This window comes from Stenella coeruleoalba, assembly GCF_951394435.1.
Source record: "Stenella coeruleoalba genome assembly, chromosome: 3".
NCBI classification, from domain to species: Eukaryota; Metazoa; Chordata; class Mammalia; order Artiodactyla; family Delphinidae; genus Stenella; species Stenella coeruleoalba.
Window position 1 is genome coordinate 42,446,349 of NC_137148.1, and position 19,057 is coordinate 42,465,405.

Here is a 19,057-nt window from a genome sequence, read left to right on the forward strand (position 1 = left end):
TCATATACATGGTATTATTTTGAAGAAATAAAATATATGGTTAATTACTTTTCTTTGTTTTTACAGCCTTGTCATGTAATTTACACAGATTATCGGCCTACTCCATTACAGCACTACATTTTTCCAGCAGGGGGAGATGGTCTGCACCTTGTGGTTGATGAAAATGTAAGGGAGTAATTATAATTCTTATATCTATAATATCATACTTTGCTGTTTATAGCCATTTTTCTTTAAACTAGAGAAGAATGGCAGAGATCCGTTTTTTTTCTTAAGTAGTTTTGTGGTCCAGAGTTATTGTTGGTTTTTTGTGTATGTATTTTTATTTCAAAAATTATATTTAAGACTCGTATTTTTTAATGCATGAATTAGATTTCCTTCCTTTTCCAGTATTTTTTAAATGCCTTGAGAATAAGGGACTCTGGACATGTTTCAGATATCTTATGTTTTGCTTTTCCCAGTTATATTATTATATTAAATTATTTATTATTTGAGGAAGCTTTGTTTTGAGGTATGAAAAAATATTTGCATTATGATTAGATATTAAGTTACACAGAAAAATTTTGTGATTCCAGGGTGACTTCAGAGAAGATAATTTTAATACTGCGATGCAGGTACTTCGAGATGCTGGTGATTTGGCAAAAGGAGATCAGAAGGGGAGAAAAGGAGGAACAAAAGGTAATTTGGAACTTTGTTTTAAGAGAATTTTACATGTAAATTGTATTTTCAGATTACATTTTTTGGGGTTTTTTTATTTAACTTTTTTCCCCTCAGGAGGCTGTATAAAGATCTAGATAGTGTATGATAAAATTGGGTGAATAAAGTTTTAATCTCTTTTTCCTCTATGACATTTACTGAGATATAGTTCATATACAATTCACCCATTAAAGTATACAATTCAACAGTTATTAGTCCATTCACAGAATTATGCAGCTGTCCCCACAGTTTTTTTATTGAGATACAATTCACATATCATAGAAGTCACCATTTTTAAGAAGGGTACAATTAAGTGGATTTTAGTATATTCACAAAATTGTGCAACTACTATCTAATTCTAGAACATTTTCATTAACGCAATAAGAAACCCCATACCCATTAGCAGTCATTCTTCATTTACTCCCAACCTCTTCCCCACCACCCCTCAGCCTTAGGCAATCACTAATCTACTTTCTATTTCTATTTTCCTTTTCTAGACATTTCATATAAATGGAATCATGATATATGTGGTGTTTTGCAACTTAGCTTGTTTTCAAGATTCATCCATGTTATAGCATATGTCAGTACTTCATTCTTTTTTATAGTCAAATAACATTCCATTGTATGATTTTACCACATTTTATTTATTCATTCTTCAGTTGATGAACAGTTAGGTTGTTTTCAACTTTTTGATTGTTGTGACTAATGCTGCTGTAAACATTTGTGTACTACAAGTTTTTGTGTGAACGTGTTTTCTTTTCTCATGAGAATATACCTAGTGCAATTGCTGAGTCATATGATAATTCTATGTTTAACCTTTTCAGTAACTGCCAAGTTATTTTCCAAAGTGTCTGCCCCATTATACATTGTCATCAGGAGGATATGAGGTATCCATTTCTTCCACATCCTTGCCAGTACTTTAATGTAGCCTGTCTATTTGATTATGGTCATCCTAGTATGTATGAAGTCATATCTCAGTGTGGTTTTTATTTACATTTCTCTGTTGGCTAATGAAGATCCTGTACTTACTGGCCATTTGTTTATCTTTGGAGAAATATCTATTCAAATCCTTGGCCCATTCAAAAATTACAGTCTTTTTGTTGTTGAGTTGTAAGGATTCTTTTATACTCTAGATACTAGACCTTTATTAGATATCTGATTTGTAAATATTTTTTTCCATTCTGTGAGTTAGAGTTATCTTTATTGTTGGTGTCTGTTGAAGTACAAAAGTTTTAAATTTTGGTGAAATCCAGTTTATCAGGTTTTTTTTTTTTCTTTTGTGGCTTATGCTTTTGGTATCATATCTAAGAGTGCCTTGCCTAACCCAGCATCATGAAGGTGCACTCCTATATATTTTTTAAGAGTTTTGTAGTTTTAGATTTTACATTTAAGTCTTTAATCCATTTTGAGTTAATTTTTGGATATGGTTTATGTACCTTTTTTGCAGGACCATCAAATGTGTTCAAGATTGTGAAGATGATTATGGAAAGAAACTTTCAACCTGTAATTATTTTCAGTTTTAGTAAGAAAGATTGTGAAGCCTACGCACTTCAAATGACCAAATTAGATTTCAACACAGGTACTATATAGTTTCAGTATAGTTTTAATGTTACGTGAAAATTAGCGTAAATATATTTCTGGTAAGACATTTTTGTGTATTGTTAGAATTTGCAGTTCACCTTACAGTTACAGCAGTAGTTACATCACATTTGTAAAAGCTTTAAGGCCCTCAATTTATCATTTCTTTTCCTTTCTTCTGTCTTCTTTTATTGGAAGGTAAGTATAATACATTGTTTTATATAAAACCCAAAGACCCCTAGTAAGAAATATTAGACTCATACCTTCTTATACTTCATTGCCATAGCTCTTTGGTTATTGTGGTTTTCTGTCTGATAACTTAAGGTTAGTCTCTTGGTCAGACTACCTTCTGTTATGTTTCATTCTTCTAGAAATCCAAACTGGGAAGACCTGCCCCTGTACCTAACTGTGGTATAATTTTTGAATAAAGTAAAATAACTTCTAGCAAATGAATATATTATTCTCATTTATTAACTGTAAATGTAACCATATAAAAGTCACACAGCTAGATAGTAGCATAGCCTAGGCAAAAATTGCAGCATGCCAAATACCAACCCAGTTGTCATTCATTTCGTCCTTTTACATATCTGATCCTGTGCAGTGAGAAGTAAATAATATCTTCAGTCATGCAGAATCAAATTTCAGTTGTCTTGTTTTCTTTATCAAGGCACAGAACTAATCCCATGATTTTAAAGCTAATTTTTACTTTTCCATGGGTAAAAAATAACAAATGACAGATAACCCATATACCCTCCTAAAGCCAATAATATATATATTTTTTGACTGAGTGAATTGCTCTACTTAGAAATGTTTTCTTATAACTACCAGTGCTGTATGTGCTTGATGTTGCAGGGTTATATATTGATAAAGTCAACAAATATTTATTGACAAATAGTCACTTTATAAGAAGGCAGTGTAATGGTTAAGAGCATAGGCTTTGGAATTGCTGACGTAACGTTAATACCAATGCCCATTATTTGCTCAATGCCTTACTTTCCTTAATAGTGAGTAATAATAATCCCTGTGTCCTATAATTTTTTGACTTAAATATTGCATGTAGATACCTAGCGTAGTTACTGTTACTGCTTTTATAAGATAGTACTTTTTACTCGTGGACTAACTCTGCTAGATCTGTTTTGAAAGGCAATGAATTTTATTAAATAATTATGTAGAAAATTTGATCTACTTTACCTTCTGCCTATCTAAAATAATGAGTCTTTACTTTTACTCTTTATAGACTCTTATTCTTTGCAGTGTGTGAAATTTGTTATCACTGACTCATTTAGATACTTATATACCCTTGGGTTTTCTCTCTTAGATGAAGAAAAGAAGATGGTTGAAGAAGTATTCAGTAACGCAATTGACTGCTTGTCAGATGAAGATAAAAAGCTCCCTCAGGTGTGTGTTTTATGTCATTAAGTAGACTGTGGCTATTAACAGATAGTGTATATTCACTTTGTATTTCCTGGATTTGTTACTATATTATATATTTCACTGTTTGCACACTGCAGTAAATATGTTGCATTGTGCACTGAAATGATAACCTTGATTCTTATTTTGAACTTCTAAGAAGGTGACAAAAGGAAACATTTGCTGCCTTGAAGAAACTTTTCTCTGAAAGCTAGCATGATCTGGAAATTATTGCTTCTGTTCCTAATACTACAGAATTTTTAATGCTAATTTGAAGTCAGTGAATTTCTTAATTCATAAGGCTACCAAACAAAACAATAGAGCAAACCTAAGTTTAATGAGAAATTTGATTTCTACTTTGCTTTAATTAATTAAAGTGGTTTTTTCTTTTGACTATTAGAATTGCCTTAGGAGTTCTAAAATATACTGATGTCTTGTTGCCACTCCAGAGATTCTGATTTAATTGTCTGGTGTGTGTCCTGATCGTTAGAATATTTCAGAAACTCCCCTGGTTGTTCTAATGTGCATCCGAAACTGAGAACTAATGCTTTAGCCCAACCTAATACTATATGATAGTTTTATTTTGTGAAAAGAAAAATTGGAAGGTCATACTCTGCTTACAGATGTTTGCTTTGATTTGTGTGGGATTTATGATAAGACTGCAATTGCATGTTTCTTGGTATTTAAAATGGTATTTAATTTATGAAATCTTATTGTAATTTTTCTTTCCAGCTGAATTATTAGTATCTAAGGGCTGAGCCATGTCTTTATACATACTTGTTATCCTAGCACACTTCTAATAGTAAAATTTAATGGTATTTAATAGTGTTAATGAACTCTTCAGTAATTCATTTGTTTTTAGATAAAGTACATATTTATATTAAATATGCTTTATAGTTATTTATTTTCTTTTGGTTTGAGTTGGCTAGTATTTTTTTTTTTTTAATTTATTTATTTTGGCTGCATTGGGTCTTCGTTGCTGTGCACAGGCCTTCTCTAGTTGTGCCGATCGGGGGCTACTCTTCATTGTGGTGCACAGGCTTCTCACTGCAGTGGCCTCTCTCGTTGTGGAGCATGGGCTCTAAGCACGCGGGCTCAGTAGTTGTGGCTCACGGGCTTTAGAGCACGGGCTCAGTAATTGTGGCTCACGGGCCCAGTTGCTCCGCGGCATGTGGGATCTTCCTGCACCAGGGCTCGAACCCGTGTCCCCTGCATTGGCAGCCGGATTCTTAACTACTGTGCCACCAGGGAACTCCTGGCTGGTATTTTTTAAGTTTATTTCATGCAGATGCAAACTTTGCTGTCATAACCTTTAATTTTTTTAGAGGAGATGAAGTAATGCTGGAAAATTTGAATGAGGAAGCAAAACATTTATCAAGTTTATTTAAACATTCCTTTCATATTAAAGCTAGGACAGAATTTTATTGTGTTTTAAGTTTAATTGTGGGAATATGGGTTTGCTTTCTAGTTTTTCTGGAAAAGTTATATAAAATTTCTTTAAACAGCATTCTTTCTTGATTACTGATTTTTCTTAATTTTGTTAGTTTCACATTTTAAAAGTTCTTTTCCTCACATCTTTTTAAAAATAAAATTGAATCCAATCGTAGGTTGAACATGTACTTCCTCTCTTGAAGAGGGGCATTGGTATTCACCATGGTGGTTTACTTCCTATTTTGAAAGAAACTATAGAAATTCTCTTTTCTGAAGGATTGATAAAGGTATGATTTTATTTTATTTATTATGCCCTAAAATTGTGTTATGTGAGCAGTTTGAAAGTTATCAAGAACACTGTTTGTAGGCAACTTTTTTTTAATTGTTATTTAAGTAAGTCGAACAGAACGGCTTAGGTAATGAACTTATTTTTGTATACAGTGTTATACTTCATAAATTTTGGACTATAGGTAAAAGTCATTTGTTTCTTTTCCTAGTCTTAAAGTAAGAAATGGTATCATTACTGAATACAGTGTAGAATTTTCCAGAAGGTGCTGTTTAATTTTCAGACCTGAAGTTGATACTGTAAGTGGACTCCATTCTGTATACAGATTAAAAGGACTAGTTTAGGAAAGACAAGGAGAATTGCTGTTTAGACTTATGAAAGAGTTTTTAGGATGTTCTCATTTAAACCAAAGAGAGTCTAATTTAATTTTTAATATTATGTTGATGTCTGTACCCAGTAATGGGATGTTGAAAATGGGAAACAACTCCAAAATATAGTTGTAAGCCTTTATATGATTCATAAATTATTTTATGTTTAAAAATCAGATTAGAGATTTGTCATGAGAACTTCAGCACTAACTAGGATATTTAAAAGAAATTTACTCACCCTAAAGACCATACTTGAGGTATTTTAGATAAAGAATTGGTCACTATTTGTACCTGGGTCCTGGTAAGGCCCTGTTGATGTCCTCATATAGATTGCATGTTTTGTTGAGACCCATTTTAAAGAATCTTTTAAGTGATACTTGTGGATTGTAGAATTCAAATAGAATAACTGTACCTAAAGTGAAAAATTAAAGACCACCATTGCCCTTTACTTCCTAGAAATATCCACTAGGATACATACAAATAAGATTTGATTTAATTTGTAAACAAAAGTGATTATATTACCCACGTTATTCAATTTCTTCATATGCATTGCTATTCATTCTTTTTAACAGATGAATAGCATTCTGTTAAGTTGATGAAATAAAGTGTTTTATATTGTTGCCTATTGATGAAAATTTAGATTATTTAACAGTACTTCAGTGACTTAACTTGTACACATACCTTTGTGTGCTCTTTGGTAAAGTCTTAGATGTGAACATAAAGTGCCACTGATTTTGATCTCCCCTCAGATTTTAAAGGTGTCTCTAAAACCACTGCATCATCAATGAAGAAACCAGGAAATGAGACTGTGTTTAGAAAAATATTCTCCAGCCTAATAATGCTTTGTCCATTAGACCAGTAGTAGTCTCTCCAAGTTACCACCACTGGAGTTACAGAAAGAAAGACTATTTTCCCTGAATTAAAAAATTTCTGGGATCCAAGGGACATTAAATATTATAATATAAATTTAATATACATAATTATATGTAAATTTAATAATTTTGTATATAAAATACTGAAATACACCTCGGATAGCGTGTCTTATTTTTGTAAAATTTCATTAACTAATTTTTTAAATTAATGATTTATTTATACTTGAGTAATTTATTAACGAAACTAGTTTTTCAGTTTAAAATATGTGTTTAATTGTATACTTACTCATTTAGGCCTTATTTGCCACTGAGACTTTTGCTATGGGGATTAACATGCCAGCTAGAACTGTTTTATTTACAAACGCCCGAAAATTTGATGGGAAGGATTTCCGATGGGTAAGTAAAATAATTCATATATTGAAATAACTTTTAACTTCAGTTTTACCTAAGATGATTTTGGCTCATGTAGTCTTCGAGATTTTCAGTTCTAAGTACTTTAAAATTTGTACCTGAGCTAATATGAGTAGTTCATCAAAGTTAAATTTCAGATCCTTTATATTTCTGTCCTTTAGCCAAAAACAAAAACCAAAAAGTAGGTGAAAGAGTTTAGTGATGAGGGATAAGTGTGCAAATGAGTCATGAATGCTTTAATGCATTTAAAATATGTCTAGAATTTTTATTTCTTCAAATTTTAAGTTATTTAAAGCACCTCTACTATAGTGGCTACAGTTGTAGCTCACTGTTTTACTCTTTAGGTTTAAAATAGAGATTTTTTTTTAACAGGTTTGCACATATGTCTTTCCTAAGGCAAAAGTTGGGATCATGAGTGAAATGGTGAATTGGAGTAAAAATAAATCCTTAATCCAGAAGGAAGTAATTGCTTCTTACCAAACTTAAACTATGGGCCTAGAGCTATGGTAGATACTGAGGATGCTAAATTTAAAACAAAACCAAACTAATCCCTACTGTGAAGAGACTTAGTGCAGGTGGAAGTTTATTTTATGGGCTCTGAGAAATATGTATAGGAAGGATAGAACACAAGAAAAGAAGTTACTTGTATATAAGTGGTCATGGAGGCGTTATAGAGAAGGCCTCTATGTTTTGAGAAGGCCTCAAAGTTTTGAGAAGGCCTCAGAAACTTTCTGTAACTTGTGACTTTTTTAAGTCAAAAGAAGACTATTTCATGTAGAATATAATTTTTAATTGCAAAGTGGATAAAGTCTTCCATATGTTTTATATTTTAAGTTAATGTAAATTTTAAAATTCTTCATCATCAGTTTAAAATTACTTAATTCTTTGAATAAAACTGATGCTACAAGAAAATAAATAAATAAGTTTTTCGTGACTTTACCTGCTCCTTGGCATCCAGTGGACCCCAGGGAAGGGTATGTAGTAAAGTGGGTAATTGAATTTAAGAAAACAACCATTTCTTGATGATTCAAGATCCTAATTATGAAATCTAAAAATCATAATGTGTCAAAATGTAACAATGCCCTTGAGTGCTGTTGAGATTTTATTGGACTGCCTTTTTGAAATGTTCTTTTTTGATCTTTAAGGTTGGTCCCAGGTCGTTAGGTCTGTTTTTGATGCTATCAGTAATATGCCTTCTAGTAGCACAGTGGTTTGCAACTCTTCTTGAGTCAAACATTTTTTGAGAGTCCGAACATGCTGGACCCTTCCAACAGGAGAAAAGTACACATGTACTTACAGATAAAACTTTGCCCAGTGTTCAGGTGGTTCAATTTTACCTTGAAAGACTATGCATGGGAGACTTACTAACCTTTCTCCCTTAGGTGGTTCTTAGTGATGAATGGACTCTTCTGAATGCCAAGGACATACAGTGAGAAAATAGAAATTGTGCTTTTTGTATGTGTTGATTTTTATATTAATCTCATTTGGAAATTAAGAAAATTTGTTATGATCAAGACAGAATTGGTATTTAATAGAGTTTGGGTCATTGTTTGCTTTCTTAAACTTTCCTGTTTTCCAGAATATCTAGTTCAAAGATATTTTTTATGCCGGTGAATTAGCCAGTATTTCTCTATAGCTATTTGATCATTTTGGAGCTAAAATTTAGTTTTGCAACATTATTCTTAAGTGTTTTGCATTTTTGTCTTTTTACTTAAACTTTCCTAAAAGTTCATGTTTTTAATCTTGTTTGCTGTCTTGGAATGTGTAGCTTGTGCTTGTGAACTTTATGATAAGAATAATTTTAAGAATATGTTTTTCACCAGGTTTTCTCCTAAACTTTGCATTTTTAATTATGTTCATTCAGATTTCCTCTGGTGAATACATTCAGATGTCTGGTCGTGCTGGAAGGAGGGGAATGGATGACAGAGGAATTGTAATTCTTATGGTAGATGAAAAGATGAGCCCAACAATTGGAAAACAACTACTTAAGGTAACAAGTTAAGCTTCTGTGCCTTCACCAGGAATTTGAGAAACATACTTCAGGACCACATTGAAATTAAATGTGTCAGTTCAAATACCTCTCTGAGTAGATGAGTTAGTTTACTAAACTGTCTGGGCTTAGGAAGGTGGAAGAGGGTAACTGCTCAAATTGCTGATACTTTGTACCCTACTTTCTGTTCTAATAGGAAAAGAGCAAGTCGTTCAGTGGAGGGGATGGAGATCTGCAGAGGGCAGAAATGTTTACTTTGCCCTCCAAATTTGAGATACCTCTATATCTGCCCACTCCACTGCACAAATCGCTTCTCACTTATCAGCGCAGGAAGTAGGGCAGATATTATCAGTATTGTGCACAGTTATCTTCCTATACCTTTGTAAGCCCAGATAGTTTCATGAATTAATTCTACAATCTACCATTCTAATTCATCCTGTTGAGAGATTATAATATCCCAATAATAAATTTATAAGCTTTATTTCAAATTAACCTGTTCATTTTGCTTGCTTAATATTTGTGTTTTGGATTGTCTAAGAGTTTTGTTTTATTTTGAAGAGCTTCTCAAAGAAGTTTGACCTACCTGATTGCTTTCCTTCTCCTTCTCCATGTATTGATAGTAAGGAATTATTAAGCATATCCATAGAGAACACTATCAATAAGATAGGAAGCTTAACATGAATTAAAATATAAAATTAACTGCCAGCTGATTAGCTACTTAAAATAATCTTCAAAACATGTTAAGACATACATAGGTCAATATCTCTGAAATATACTGTGTTCAACTTCTAAGACTTAGGAACTGCATGGAGAATTTGAGATATGGTTGTAGGAAGCCTGTAAGCTGAAGCAAAAATAGGTAAAGTTCTTTTTTCTTTTTTTTCTTTTAAATGTTTTTATATGAGTAAAGACAAAGCTTATCTGTACATATTCATAGTGATCATATGGTGTCTTATTTTCAGTTTTAAAGATTAACACTTGGAAACCCATCTTTAAGTGTCCATATAACTTTAGTTCTTTCTTTTAGGGAAATGGTCAAGACTGAAAATTTGTGTTAGTCTTTAAATTTTGTCGCATATAATAAACACTATTTTTCTTACCTCGTACTCTGTGTATGGAAATAATCGAGTCAGGAGGTAATATTTTAATGGCAGCATCTGGTTCCTTTAGTACAGATTTTTTCATTCCATTTACTTGACATCTCTAGATTTGTTACCCTGTAAGTGTAAATTTCTATTGTCTTTCATTTCATTTAATAAAAGGGTTTTTAAATTTTATTGTGCAAACAACATTTAAGATGAGATCTGCCCTCTTAATAAATTATTATGTGTAAAATATATTGTTGACTGTTGTATAGCAAATCTCTATTTATCTCACTTGACTGAAACTTGATACCCTTTAATTAGTAACTTTCCAATTACTCCTCCTCTCAGTCTCTGACAACTACCATTCTACTCTTTAAATCCATGAATTTGACTATTTTAGATACCTCATATAAGAGGAATTATGCAGGATTTGTCTTTCTGTGACTGGCTTGTTTCATTTAGCATAATATCCTCAAAGTTCATCCATGTTACATATTGCAGAATTTTCTTCTTTAAGAGTAAATAGTATTCTGTGTAGTTACAGTCCTCCCTTGGTATTCTCAGGGGATTGGTTCCAAAACCCCCATGTATACTAAAACACCAAAATGAGAGGATGCTCATGTCTCTTACATAAACAGCAGAGTACTTGCTTATAACCTATGCACATCTTTCGTATACTTCAAATCATCTCTACATTACTTATAATATGGAATACAATGTAAACGCTATTTAAATAGCCATAAATACAGTGTATATAGTTGCCTGTGCTGCATGACACATTCAAGTTTTGCTTTTTGGAACTTTCTGCAATTTTTTTTCCCAAGGATTTTGCGAGCCACAGTTCATTGAATCCTCAGATAGGGAACCCGAAGACACTGGGGAACGGCTGTATAGCCATATTTTTTAGCATCAAATTGGGATACTGTAATACTGAAAGAAGAGACTATTAATAATTATATCAATATATCAGGTATAAGTTGGGGTTGTCCTGGGGTCACTTGGATACAATGTTAAAATGCTATGTTGAGTTTAAGGTGATGGAGAATTCAGATAGGTGTATTCTACAGCAGTTTGAATATAGAAGCAGAACTTGAGGTTGGAAATAAACATTTGCAATATTGAAGCCCCACATTTCTTAAAGGAGGTAATAGTAGAAAAGAAAAATAATAGTAAAAAGTTGGTCTGTTTGCAAAATTATGAAGTAGCTGAAGTTGTCTTTCATTCCTCTCTTCCCCAAGAATGTGATTTTCATACTAACTCCACATATCCCTTTGGCCCTATTTTCAAGGAAAGTGGATAAAAAATAAGGTTTTAGGGACTTACTAACTAACCCCCTAGGGTAAATGGCTCTTGATTTTTCAGGAGTTAAGGAATACCACCATTTGAGACTGTTGAAAGTTCTGCTCCTTCTCCTCATAAAATCATATATTCATACATTTATAATTCTGAATGCAATAAGGCTGGCTTATGAACCTCAATTTAAAAGCCTCTGAATACCCTAACAGTGTTTGTGTAGTTTGCTATGCCATTTAAAGATTTGCATGTTTTGTGACACTTCTAAATATTTCAGCATGTATCTCCCAAGAATTTGGTCATTCTCATTTGGGCACTACATAACAATTTTCAATCTTAGGAAGTATTTGCATTTAGAAAAAAGTATTCCTGGGCTTCCCTGGTGGTGCAGTGGTTAAGAATCCGCCTGCCAGTGCAGGGTACACAGGTTTGAACCCTGTTCCGGGAAGATCCCACATGCTTTGGCGCAACTAAGCCCGTGCGCCACAACTACTGAGCCTGCGCTCTAGAGCCCGCGAGCCACAACTGCTGAAGCCCGTGCGCCTGCAACCCATGCTCCTCAACAAGAGAAGTCACCGCAATGAGAAGCCTGCTCACCACAAGGAAGAGTAGCCCCCGATCCCCGCAACTAGAGAAAGCCCGCAAGCAGCAAGGAAGACCCAACGCAGCCAAAAAATATATATTTAAAAAAAAAGGAAGGAAGGAGGGAGGGAGAGAGAAGAAAAGAAAAGAGAAAGTATTCCTGAAGAAACACTGTAAGAAAAGTTTAGATCTCAAGGAAGTATTTTGGACATAAACCTTGTTGCAAATTAAGGTCACACTATTGTAACTAGCCCTTCTTTGGTAACAGCCACAATTAGGAGGAGAAAGAGGAATTACCAAAGTGTTGACAAAGACTGGTCTGTAAATTTTGGGGAAACATTTAGGCAGTTTTATGTCATTTCAGGAAGCTGAGAGTTTCAAAATAATTTTTTCTGAATGTCATTTTGAAATAAATTTAGTGTGCTCTATTAGCATAGGCCAGGTTATACTGCAGTAACAAACCTAAATCCAGTAACTTAAAGGTTTGTTTCTCTTTACTTGTTCATTGCACGTTTACAAAAGAGACTATGCTTATTATTGTTTAGGGATTCAAGCTGATAGAGAAACCACCATCTTGAACATTAGCAGTCACTGTGCCAGCAGGGAAAATGTAGCTTTTCACACCAGCAGTTAAATATTTGACCAGGGAGTGATAACATCACTGAAACTTATTTGCCCTCCCCACTGAGGGCAAAATGTGTAATCCTGTCAAGTACCTAGAAGGCAGAGAGCTAAACATACTTGGCCAACAGTATTTTAACTGCTACTGTCCTAGTTGGTGTTTTTTTTCCCTCCTTCACTTTCCCAAAGATCAACTGTTTATCACTTTGTATTGGTCATTTAAAGGAAAGAATACATTTCTGTAGTATTCCTTAGCGAAGACTAAACTGTTAAGCAGTTCAGGAGGTTAAAAATATTGTTATGAATTTATTTTTAAAATCTATAACATTGACATGTTTTTTTCTCTCAGGGCTCAGCTGATCCACTAAATAGTGCTTTCCATTTGACCTACAACATGGTCTTGAACTTACTACGAGTAGAAGAAATAAATCCTGAGTACATGTTGGAAAAATCCTTCTACCAGTTTCAGCATTATAGAGCAATTCCAGGAGTAGTAGAGAGTAAGTATAAAATTACCATAGCAGCCTCATTTAGCTAGGGTAGACCAAATAGCAAAATTACGGTGTCATTGACTGCTTTAGCCATTGGTTTTTTTCTGGTAAGCCAAATCATTGTAACCAACTAGAACATTTTAAAATAAAAGAAAACACTATCAGGACATAATTCTATGGTTAATTCAAATTTAATATAATTTATTGTTATAGACATATCACATGATAATTCATATTCATGAATAATGATATTCAAAATTAATATAATGCTTTCTAAAGTCAAAGAAGTAAGTGTTCTATTGTAACTGTGTTCAAGTAGAATTGTGTGTTGATCCTTATTCTAGAAGATCGTGGCTGATTATCATATAGAACTGATTAAAATCTAAAACAGAAGCAAAGATTTAAAATTCTGGTTTGGGTAAATCTTATAAAAACAATGCATAGTTGTAAAGAAAAAAAAAACCCAAATTTTGCAAAAGATACAAAGGAAATTTAAGACCATTTGTAATCTCACACAGACAGCCACACAACCACTGCTAACACTTCATGGTTCTTCAATCATTTTTATTTTTCATACATATTTTTCATATTTTTTTCAAAGTCGGGATTAACAATGTTTTGCTAATAACAACAATGTTATTATAGTTGATATCATTTGTTAAACATTTATCATATGGCTAACCTTGTGTTAAATGCTTTACATTAACTCACTGATTCTGGCTTTTTAAAATTTAATTTCAATTATTCTTTGAAAGTATGGTTTTTAATAACTGCATAATATTTTCATTTTATGAATGTACTATGATTTATTTAACAATAAAGGCAAATTTGAGATATCTTTCTATCGTGGATAGGATACTACCACTCAATTTTATGCACCTGAAAGTAAATGAAGTGTAATAATATACCTTAAAAAAATGAAAAGGCTTGGAACATCCAAGTAAGTTAAATTCTCATTTTTTTTACCCTTACCTGGATGACATCATAATTATTTCCTCTTAATTTCTTTGGTCTTAATTAAGAGAGCTTCTTCATTACAAAATATAGAGCTGGAAGAAGCTTTGGCATCATTTTACAGGTGTAAAAAAATAAGGCATAAGAGAAGTTAAGTCTGTATATAAGGTTACACATTTGATTGATGGCAGGTTTGACTTGGACTCCAGTTCCTAACTAACCCATGCTGTTTTTATTAAAGTGTGGGTCATCCCTTTTTAATATGACAAGAATAGATGTAGTAACTTCTCTGGCTGAAAAAAAGACAACAATGAAAAAAATTCTTGGGCTTCAGTGGCTCAGTGTTTGAGAGTCCGCCTGCCGATGCAGGGGACTCGGGTTCGTGTCCCGGTCTGGGAAGATCCCACATGCCACGGAGCGGCTGGGCCTGTGAGCCATGGCCACTGAGCCTGCGCGTCCGGAGCCTGTGCTCCGCAACGGGAGAGGCCACAACAGTGAGAGGCCCGCGTACGGCAAAAAAAAAAAAAAAAAATTCTTGAGCTGGCTGATATTAAGACTTACCTTTGGGCTTCCCTGGTGGCACAGTGGATAACAATCTGCCTGCCAATGCAGGGGACACAGGTTTGATACCTGGTCCGGGAAGATCCCACATGCCATGGAGCAACTAAACCCGTGCGCCACAACTACTGAGCCTGCACTCTAGAGCCCATGAGCCACAACTACTGAAGCCCGCGTGCCTTGAGCCCATGCTTCGCAACAAGAGAAGCCACCACAATGAGAAGCCCGTGCACCGCAACAAACAGTAGCCCCCGCTCGCCGCAACTGGAGAAAGCCCGTGCACAGCAACAAAGACCCAACACAGCCTTAGATAGATAGATAGATAGATAGATAGATAGGTAGATAGATAGATAGGTAGATAGATAGGTAGGTAAATTTATATATAAAAAAAGATGTCAGATTTTTGATTTTTTTTTTTTTTTTTTTTGTGGTACACGGGGCTCTCCCTGTTGTGGCCTCTCCCGTTGCGGAGGAGCACAGGCTCCGGACGTGCAGGCTCAGCGGCCATGGCTCACGGGCCCAGCTGCTCCGCGGCATGTGGGATCTTCCCAGACCGGGACACAAACCCATGTCCCCTGCATCAGCAGGCAGACTCTCAACCACTGCGCCACCAGGGAAGCCCATGAGTCAGATTTTTTAAAAATATTACTTTTTAAAACATTGAAGTATAGTTGATTTACAGTATTGTGTTGGTTTCAGGTGTACGGCAAAGTGATTTGGTTATACACATATATATGTATATATCTATGTTCCTTTTTTAAAATTCTTTTCCATTATAGTTTATTATAAAATATTAAATCTAGTTCTCTATGCTATACAGTAAAACCCTGTTTATCTAATTTATATATGGTAGTGTGCCTTTGTTAATCCCATACTCCCAATTTATCCCTCCCCCACCCTTACCCTTTGGTAAAGTAAGTTACTTTTTAAACTTCACTTTCTATTATTCTTTTGTAATTCCATAGAAAATATCCCAGATACAGCAGGGGATAGAGGGAGAATTCTCCAAGTATTTTCCCATTTATTTAAAGCCCTTAGGACTTCTAGCTGGGCTCAGATTATTCAATATGACTTTGAACAAGACTGCTACCCACACTGTGAGCTTAAACATTGCCACCAGGACTTCCCTGGTAGTCCAGTGGTTAAGACTTCACCTTCCAGGGTAGGAGGTGCGGGTTCACTCCCTGATCAGGGAGCTAAGATCCCATATGCTAAGATCCCACATGCCTCAGGTTCAAAAACTCCAAAACAAAACAGAAGCAGTATTGTAACAAATTCAATAAAGACCTTAAAAATGGTTCACATAAAAAAAAAAAATCTTAAAAAGAAACAATTGGGGGCTTCCCTGGTGACGCAGTGGTTGAGAGTCCGCCTGCCGATGCAGGGGACGCGGGTTCGTGCCCCGGTCCGGGAGGATCCCACATGCCACGGAGCGGCTGGGCCCGTGAGCCATGGCCGCTGAGCCTGCGCGTCTGGAGCCCGTGCTCCGCAACGGGAGAGGCAAACCCCAACTGTTGTTGCTGTTGTTTTCAGTGTGGTTCTAACTGATTTATGTTTTAAAAGGATTGTTAACATAACCTCCTACCCCCTGTGTTGCTACCACATACTTGAATCTTCTTGCAATTGAATTATCCTTGCCTTTCCCTTAGCTCTCTTTTTAAAGGGGTGAGACCTGTTTTGCTAATATTTTGGAACCAACAAATAGACTAAATATCAAAAGTATATTTAGTGGAAGAAGTAGGAATTTAAGTGATGAAAGTGATAATTGTGGGGTAGTTGCAACACCTTTAGTAGTTTGCAGGGCTGAGCTGTGTGACCAAAGAGCACGTAGTGTAAGAGGAGATGGGTAGAGGTGATAGGGGCTATCCTCTGTGCTTTTAAATTGCAGAATACATCTTGAATGAAATTTATTTCCATTTCACTTATTACTTGGAAGAGTATGATTCCTTTTGCTATCGATACATAGAATCTTTTCAAGAGACCTGGTGTTATTTTTACCACCTTAAGTATACCAAAATTAAAATGTAGACTGCTATCTTTGGAAGTACAGAATTAATCTTTATTTTACAAATACACTGCTTTAATTTTTACAACAAACTTAAATGGCTGTCATACATGAGACGTTTTTCATTTTGATTTACTGAATCCACAGTAGATTTTCCAGTGAGTCATAGAGTAAAAATTCTTGGGGCTTCCCTGGTGGCACAGTGGTTAAGAATCCGCCTTCCAGTGCAGGGGACGTGGGTTCAAGCCCCGGTCCGGAAATATCCCACATGCCGTGGAGCACCTAAGCCCATGTGCCACAACTCTGAGCCCACATGCCACAACTACTGAAGCCCGTGCACCTAGAGCCCATGCTCTGCAACAAGAAGCCTGCACACCGTAACAAAGAGTAGTTCCCGTTCGCCGTAACTAGAGAAAGCCCACACACAGAAATGAAAACCCAACACAGCCAAAAATAAATAAATAAATTTACAAAAGCAAACAGTATTTCCCTCATGGGGTTGTGAGAATCAACAACAACAACAACAAAAAATGTTTTTTAAAAAAATACAAAACAAACAGTAAAAATTCTAGGATTTCTGGCTTCCCTGGTGGTGCAGTGGTTAAGAATCTGCCTGCCAACGCAGGGGCACGGGTTCGAGCCCTGGTCTGGGAAGATCCCACATGCCGCAGAGCAACTAAGCCCGTGTGGAGCAACTAAGCCTGTGTGCGACAACTACTGAGCCTGTGCTCTAGAGCCCATGCACCACAACAAGAGAAGCCACCTCAGTAAGAAGCCCACACACCTCAATGAAGAGCAGCCCCCGCTTGTCACAACTAATGAAACCCCACGCACAGCAACGAAGACCCAACGCATCCAAAAATTAATTAATTATTTATTTATTTTAATTCTAGGATTTCACTGTTCCTTTACTGGAAAGAAAAATGGATAGAGAAATGCAGATTTAATTTTAATCCTTTTGTTTAGTTTCATTAATAGATAATGCCATGGTTAATAGCAGGAACTGTGGAGTTAGACATGGGTTTGAATACAGACTGCTTCAGCCTTAGTTTGCTCTTTTATGCAATTGGAATAATATCTAGTTCATCCAAATCATGAAAATTAAATGAGATCATTTATGTTAAATTCTCAGTAAGTGCTTGTTTTAATTAATGATAGTAATGCCATACATCAGTAAAGCCATTTAAACTTTAACCTTTTGTAAAATTTGCTCAGTACTGGGAGTAGCAGTCCATTTCCCCATCACTCACAGGTCTGTATCTATTGCACGTTTTATATGATACAAATACAATTTTGGAACCCCATCGCCCCTCTCCCTCAAAAGGGGGAAGTTGATTGCAGACTGTCTTAAGAGTTTATGGGCATATCTCACATGCTGTTTCCTAAGATACTGAGGCTTTCTTATGGCGGTACACTGCAGGAAAACCAGCTTATTATACTGAGGTTCCTCTACTTTTTGATTGGTGTGCAAGATATACTTTCCTTAATTTGGGAAAAAGTGGGCTGCACCTAAACTAACTTCCTGGAGTGGTATATATCTGTATTTAGAGTCCTAGATATAAAACACATGTGATTTCTTACTAGATACAAAACACATGTGATTTCTTAAACTGTCTCTCAAACTTTTGATTCATTAGTTAAGTTGCCTGAGAACAGAAGTGATTTGGAGTGGAGGATGGGGGCAGTATTTAAGCATCAGGCAGAATCTTTGTGTATCATCTCTCCATAAACAACTCCTGTCAGTGCTTATTTAGTATTCCACTGATACCTGCAGTGTTACTTTGTAACTTTTGGTAAGGCAGCAAGATTAGCATTTCAGTGTATATTTTTCCTTTTCATATAACCTCTTATTGACTTTAGTCTGCCACATTTTTTAAATCATATCTTCTTCTGATAATGTTTACTCTTATAACGTGTTAAGAATAGCCTTCTATTCTCAAATGAAAGGAATACAGTCCATGTAAAAAGTAATGCAGTTCATTTAAAAATAACCAGGATAATGCAATATGCCTAAGAGAGTATAAAAGACCAGAAGTTAGAGGTAAAAACAAAAAGCAAAGAAAAGATAAAAAATTCCAAAGAACATATCTCAATACTTCAGCAGACTTTTCGGCAGATCTGACTCTGGTGTCACTAAAAATAAGCAATTAATACAAATAAATAGGCTTAGAGGAGGAGGACATGGTCTGCAAACTCTGGGTCTCCTCACACATCCCTGATAACATTTCAGTCTCTTCCTATAGCTAATTTTTCATCCAACTTTTTAAATGTCTAAATGTGTCTTACTTAAAATGTGGTGCCCAGAGGTAAATAGTATTTTCTATGGGAGGTCTGACCAGGGACAGGTACAATGGAAGTATTGTTATTGCTCTTGTTGACTTTTCTAAGAAAGAGAGAAGTCAAGTGCAAGGAGAGCTGTAGAGAGGAGT

General features: G+C 35.0%; 1 protein-coding gene across 1 annotated transcript in view; it reads left to right on the forward strand.

Moving 5' to 3' along the window:
• MTREX (Mtr4 exosome RNA helicase) overlaps positions 1 to 19,057 on the forward strand; it is a 134,633-nt gene that overhangs the window by 48,739 nt on the left and 66,837 nt on the right. The window contains exons 9-16 of the mRNA XM_079918328.1: positions 67 to 165; positions 573 to 675; positions 2,141 to 2,272; positions 3,590 to 3,669; positions 5,289 to 5,399; positions 6,933 to 7,034; positions 8,914 to 9,039; positions 12,970 to 13,120. Coding sequence (XP_079774454.1) covers positions 67 to 165; positions 573 to 675; positions 2,141 to 2,272; positions 3,590 to 3,669; positions 5,289 to 5,399; positions 6,933 to 7,034; positions 8,914 to 9,039; positions 12,970 to 13,120 — 904 coding nt within the window. The remainder of the gene's footprint in view (positions 1 to 66; positions 166 to 572; positions 676 to 2,140; positions 2,273 to 3,589; positions 3,670 to 5,288; positions 5,400 to 6,932; positions 7,035 to 8,913; positions 9,040 to 12,969; positions 13,121 to 19,057) is intronic.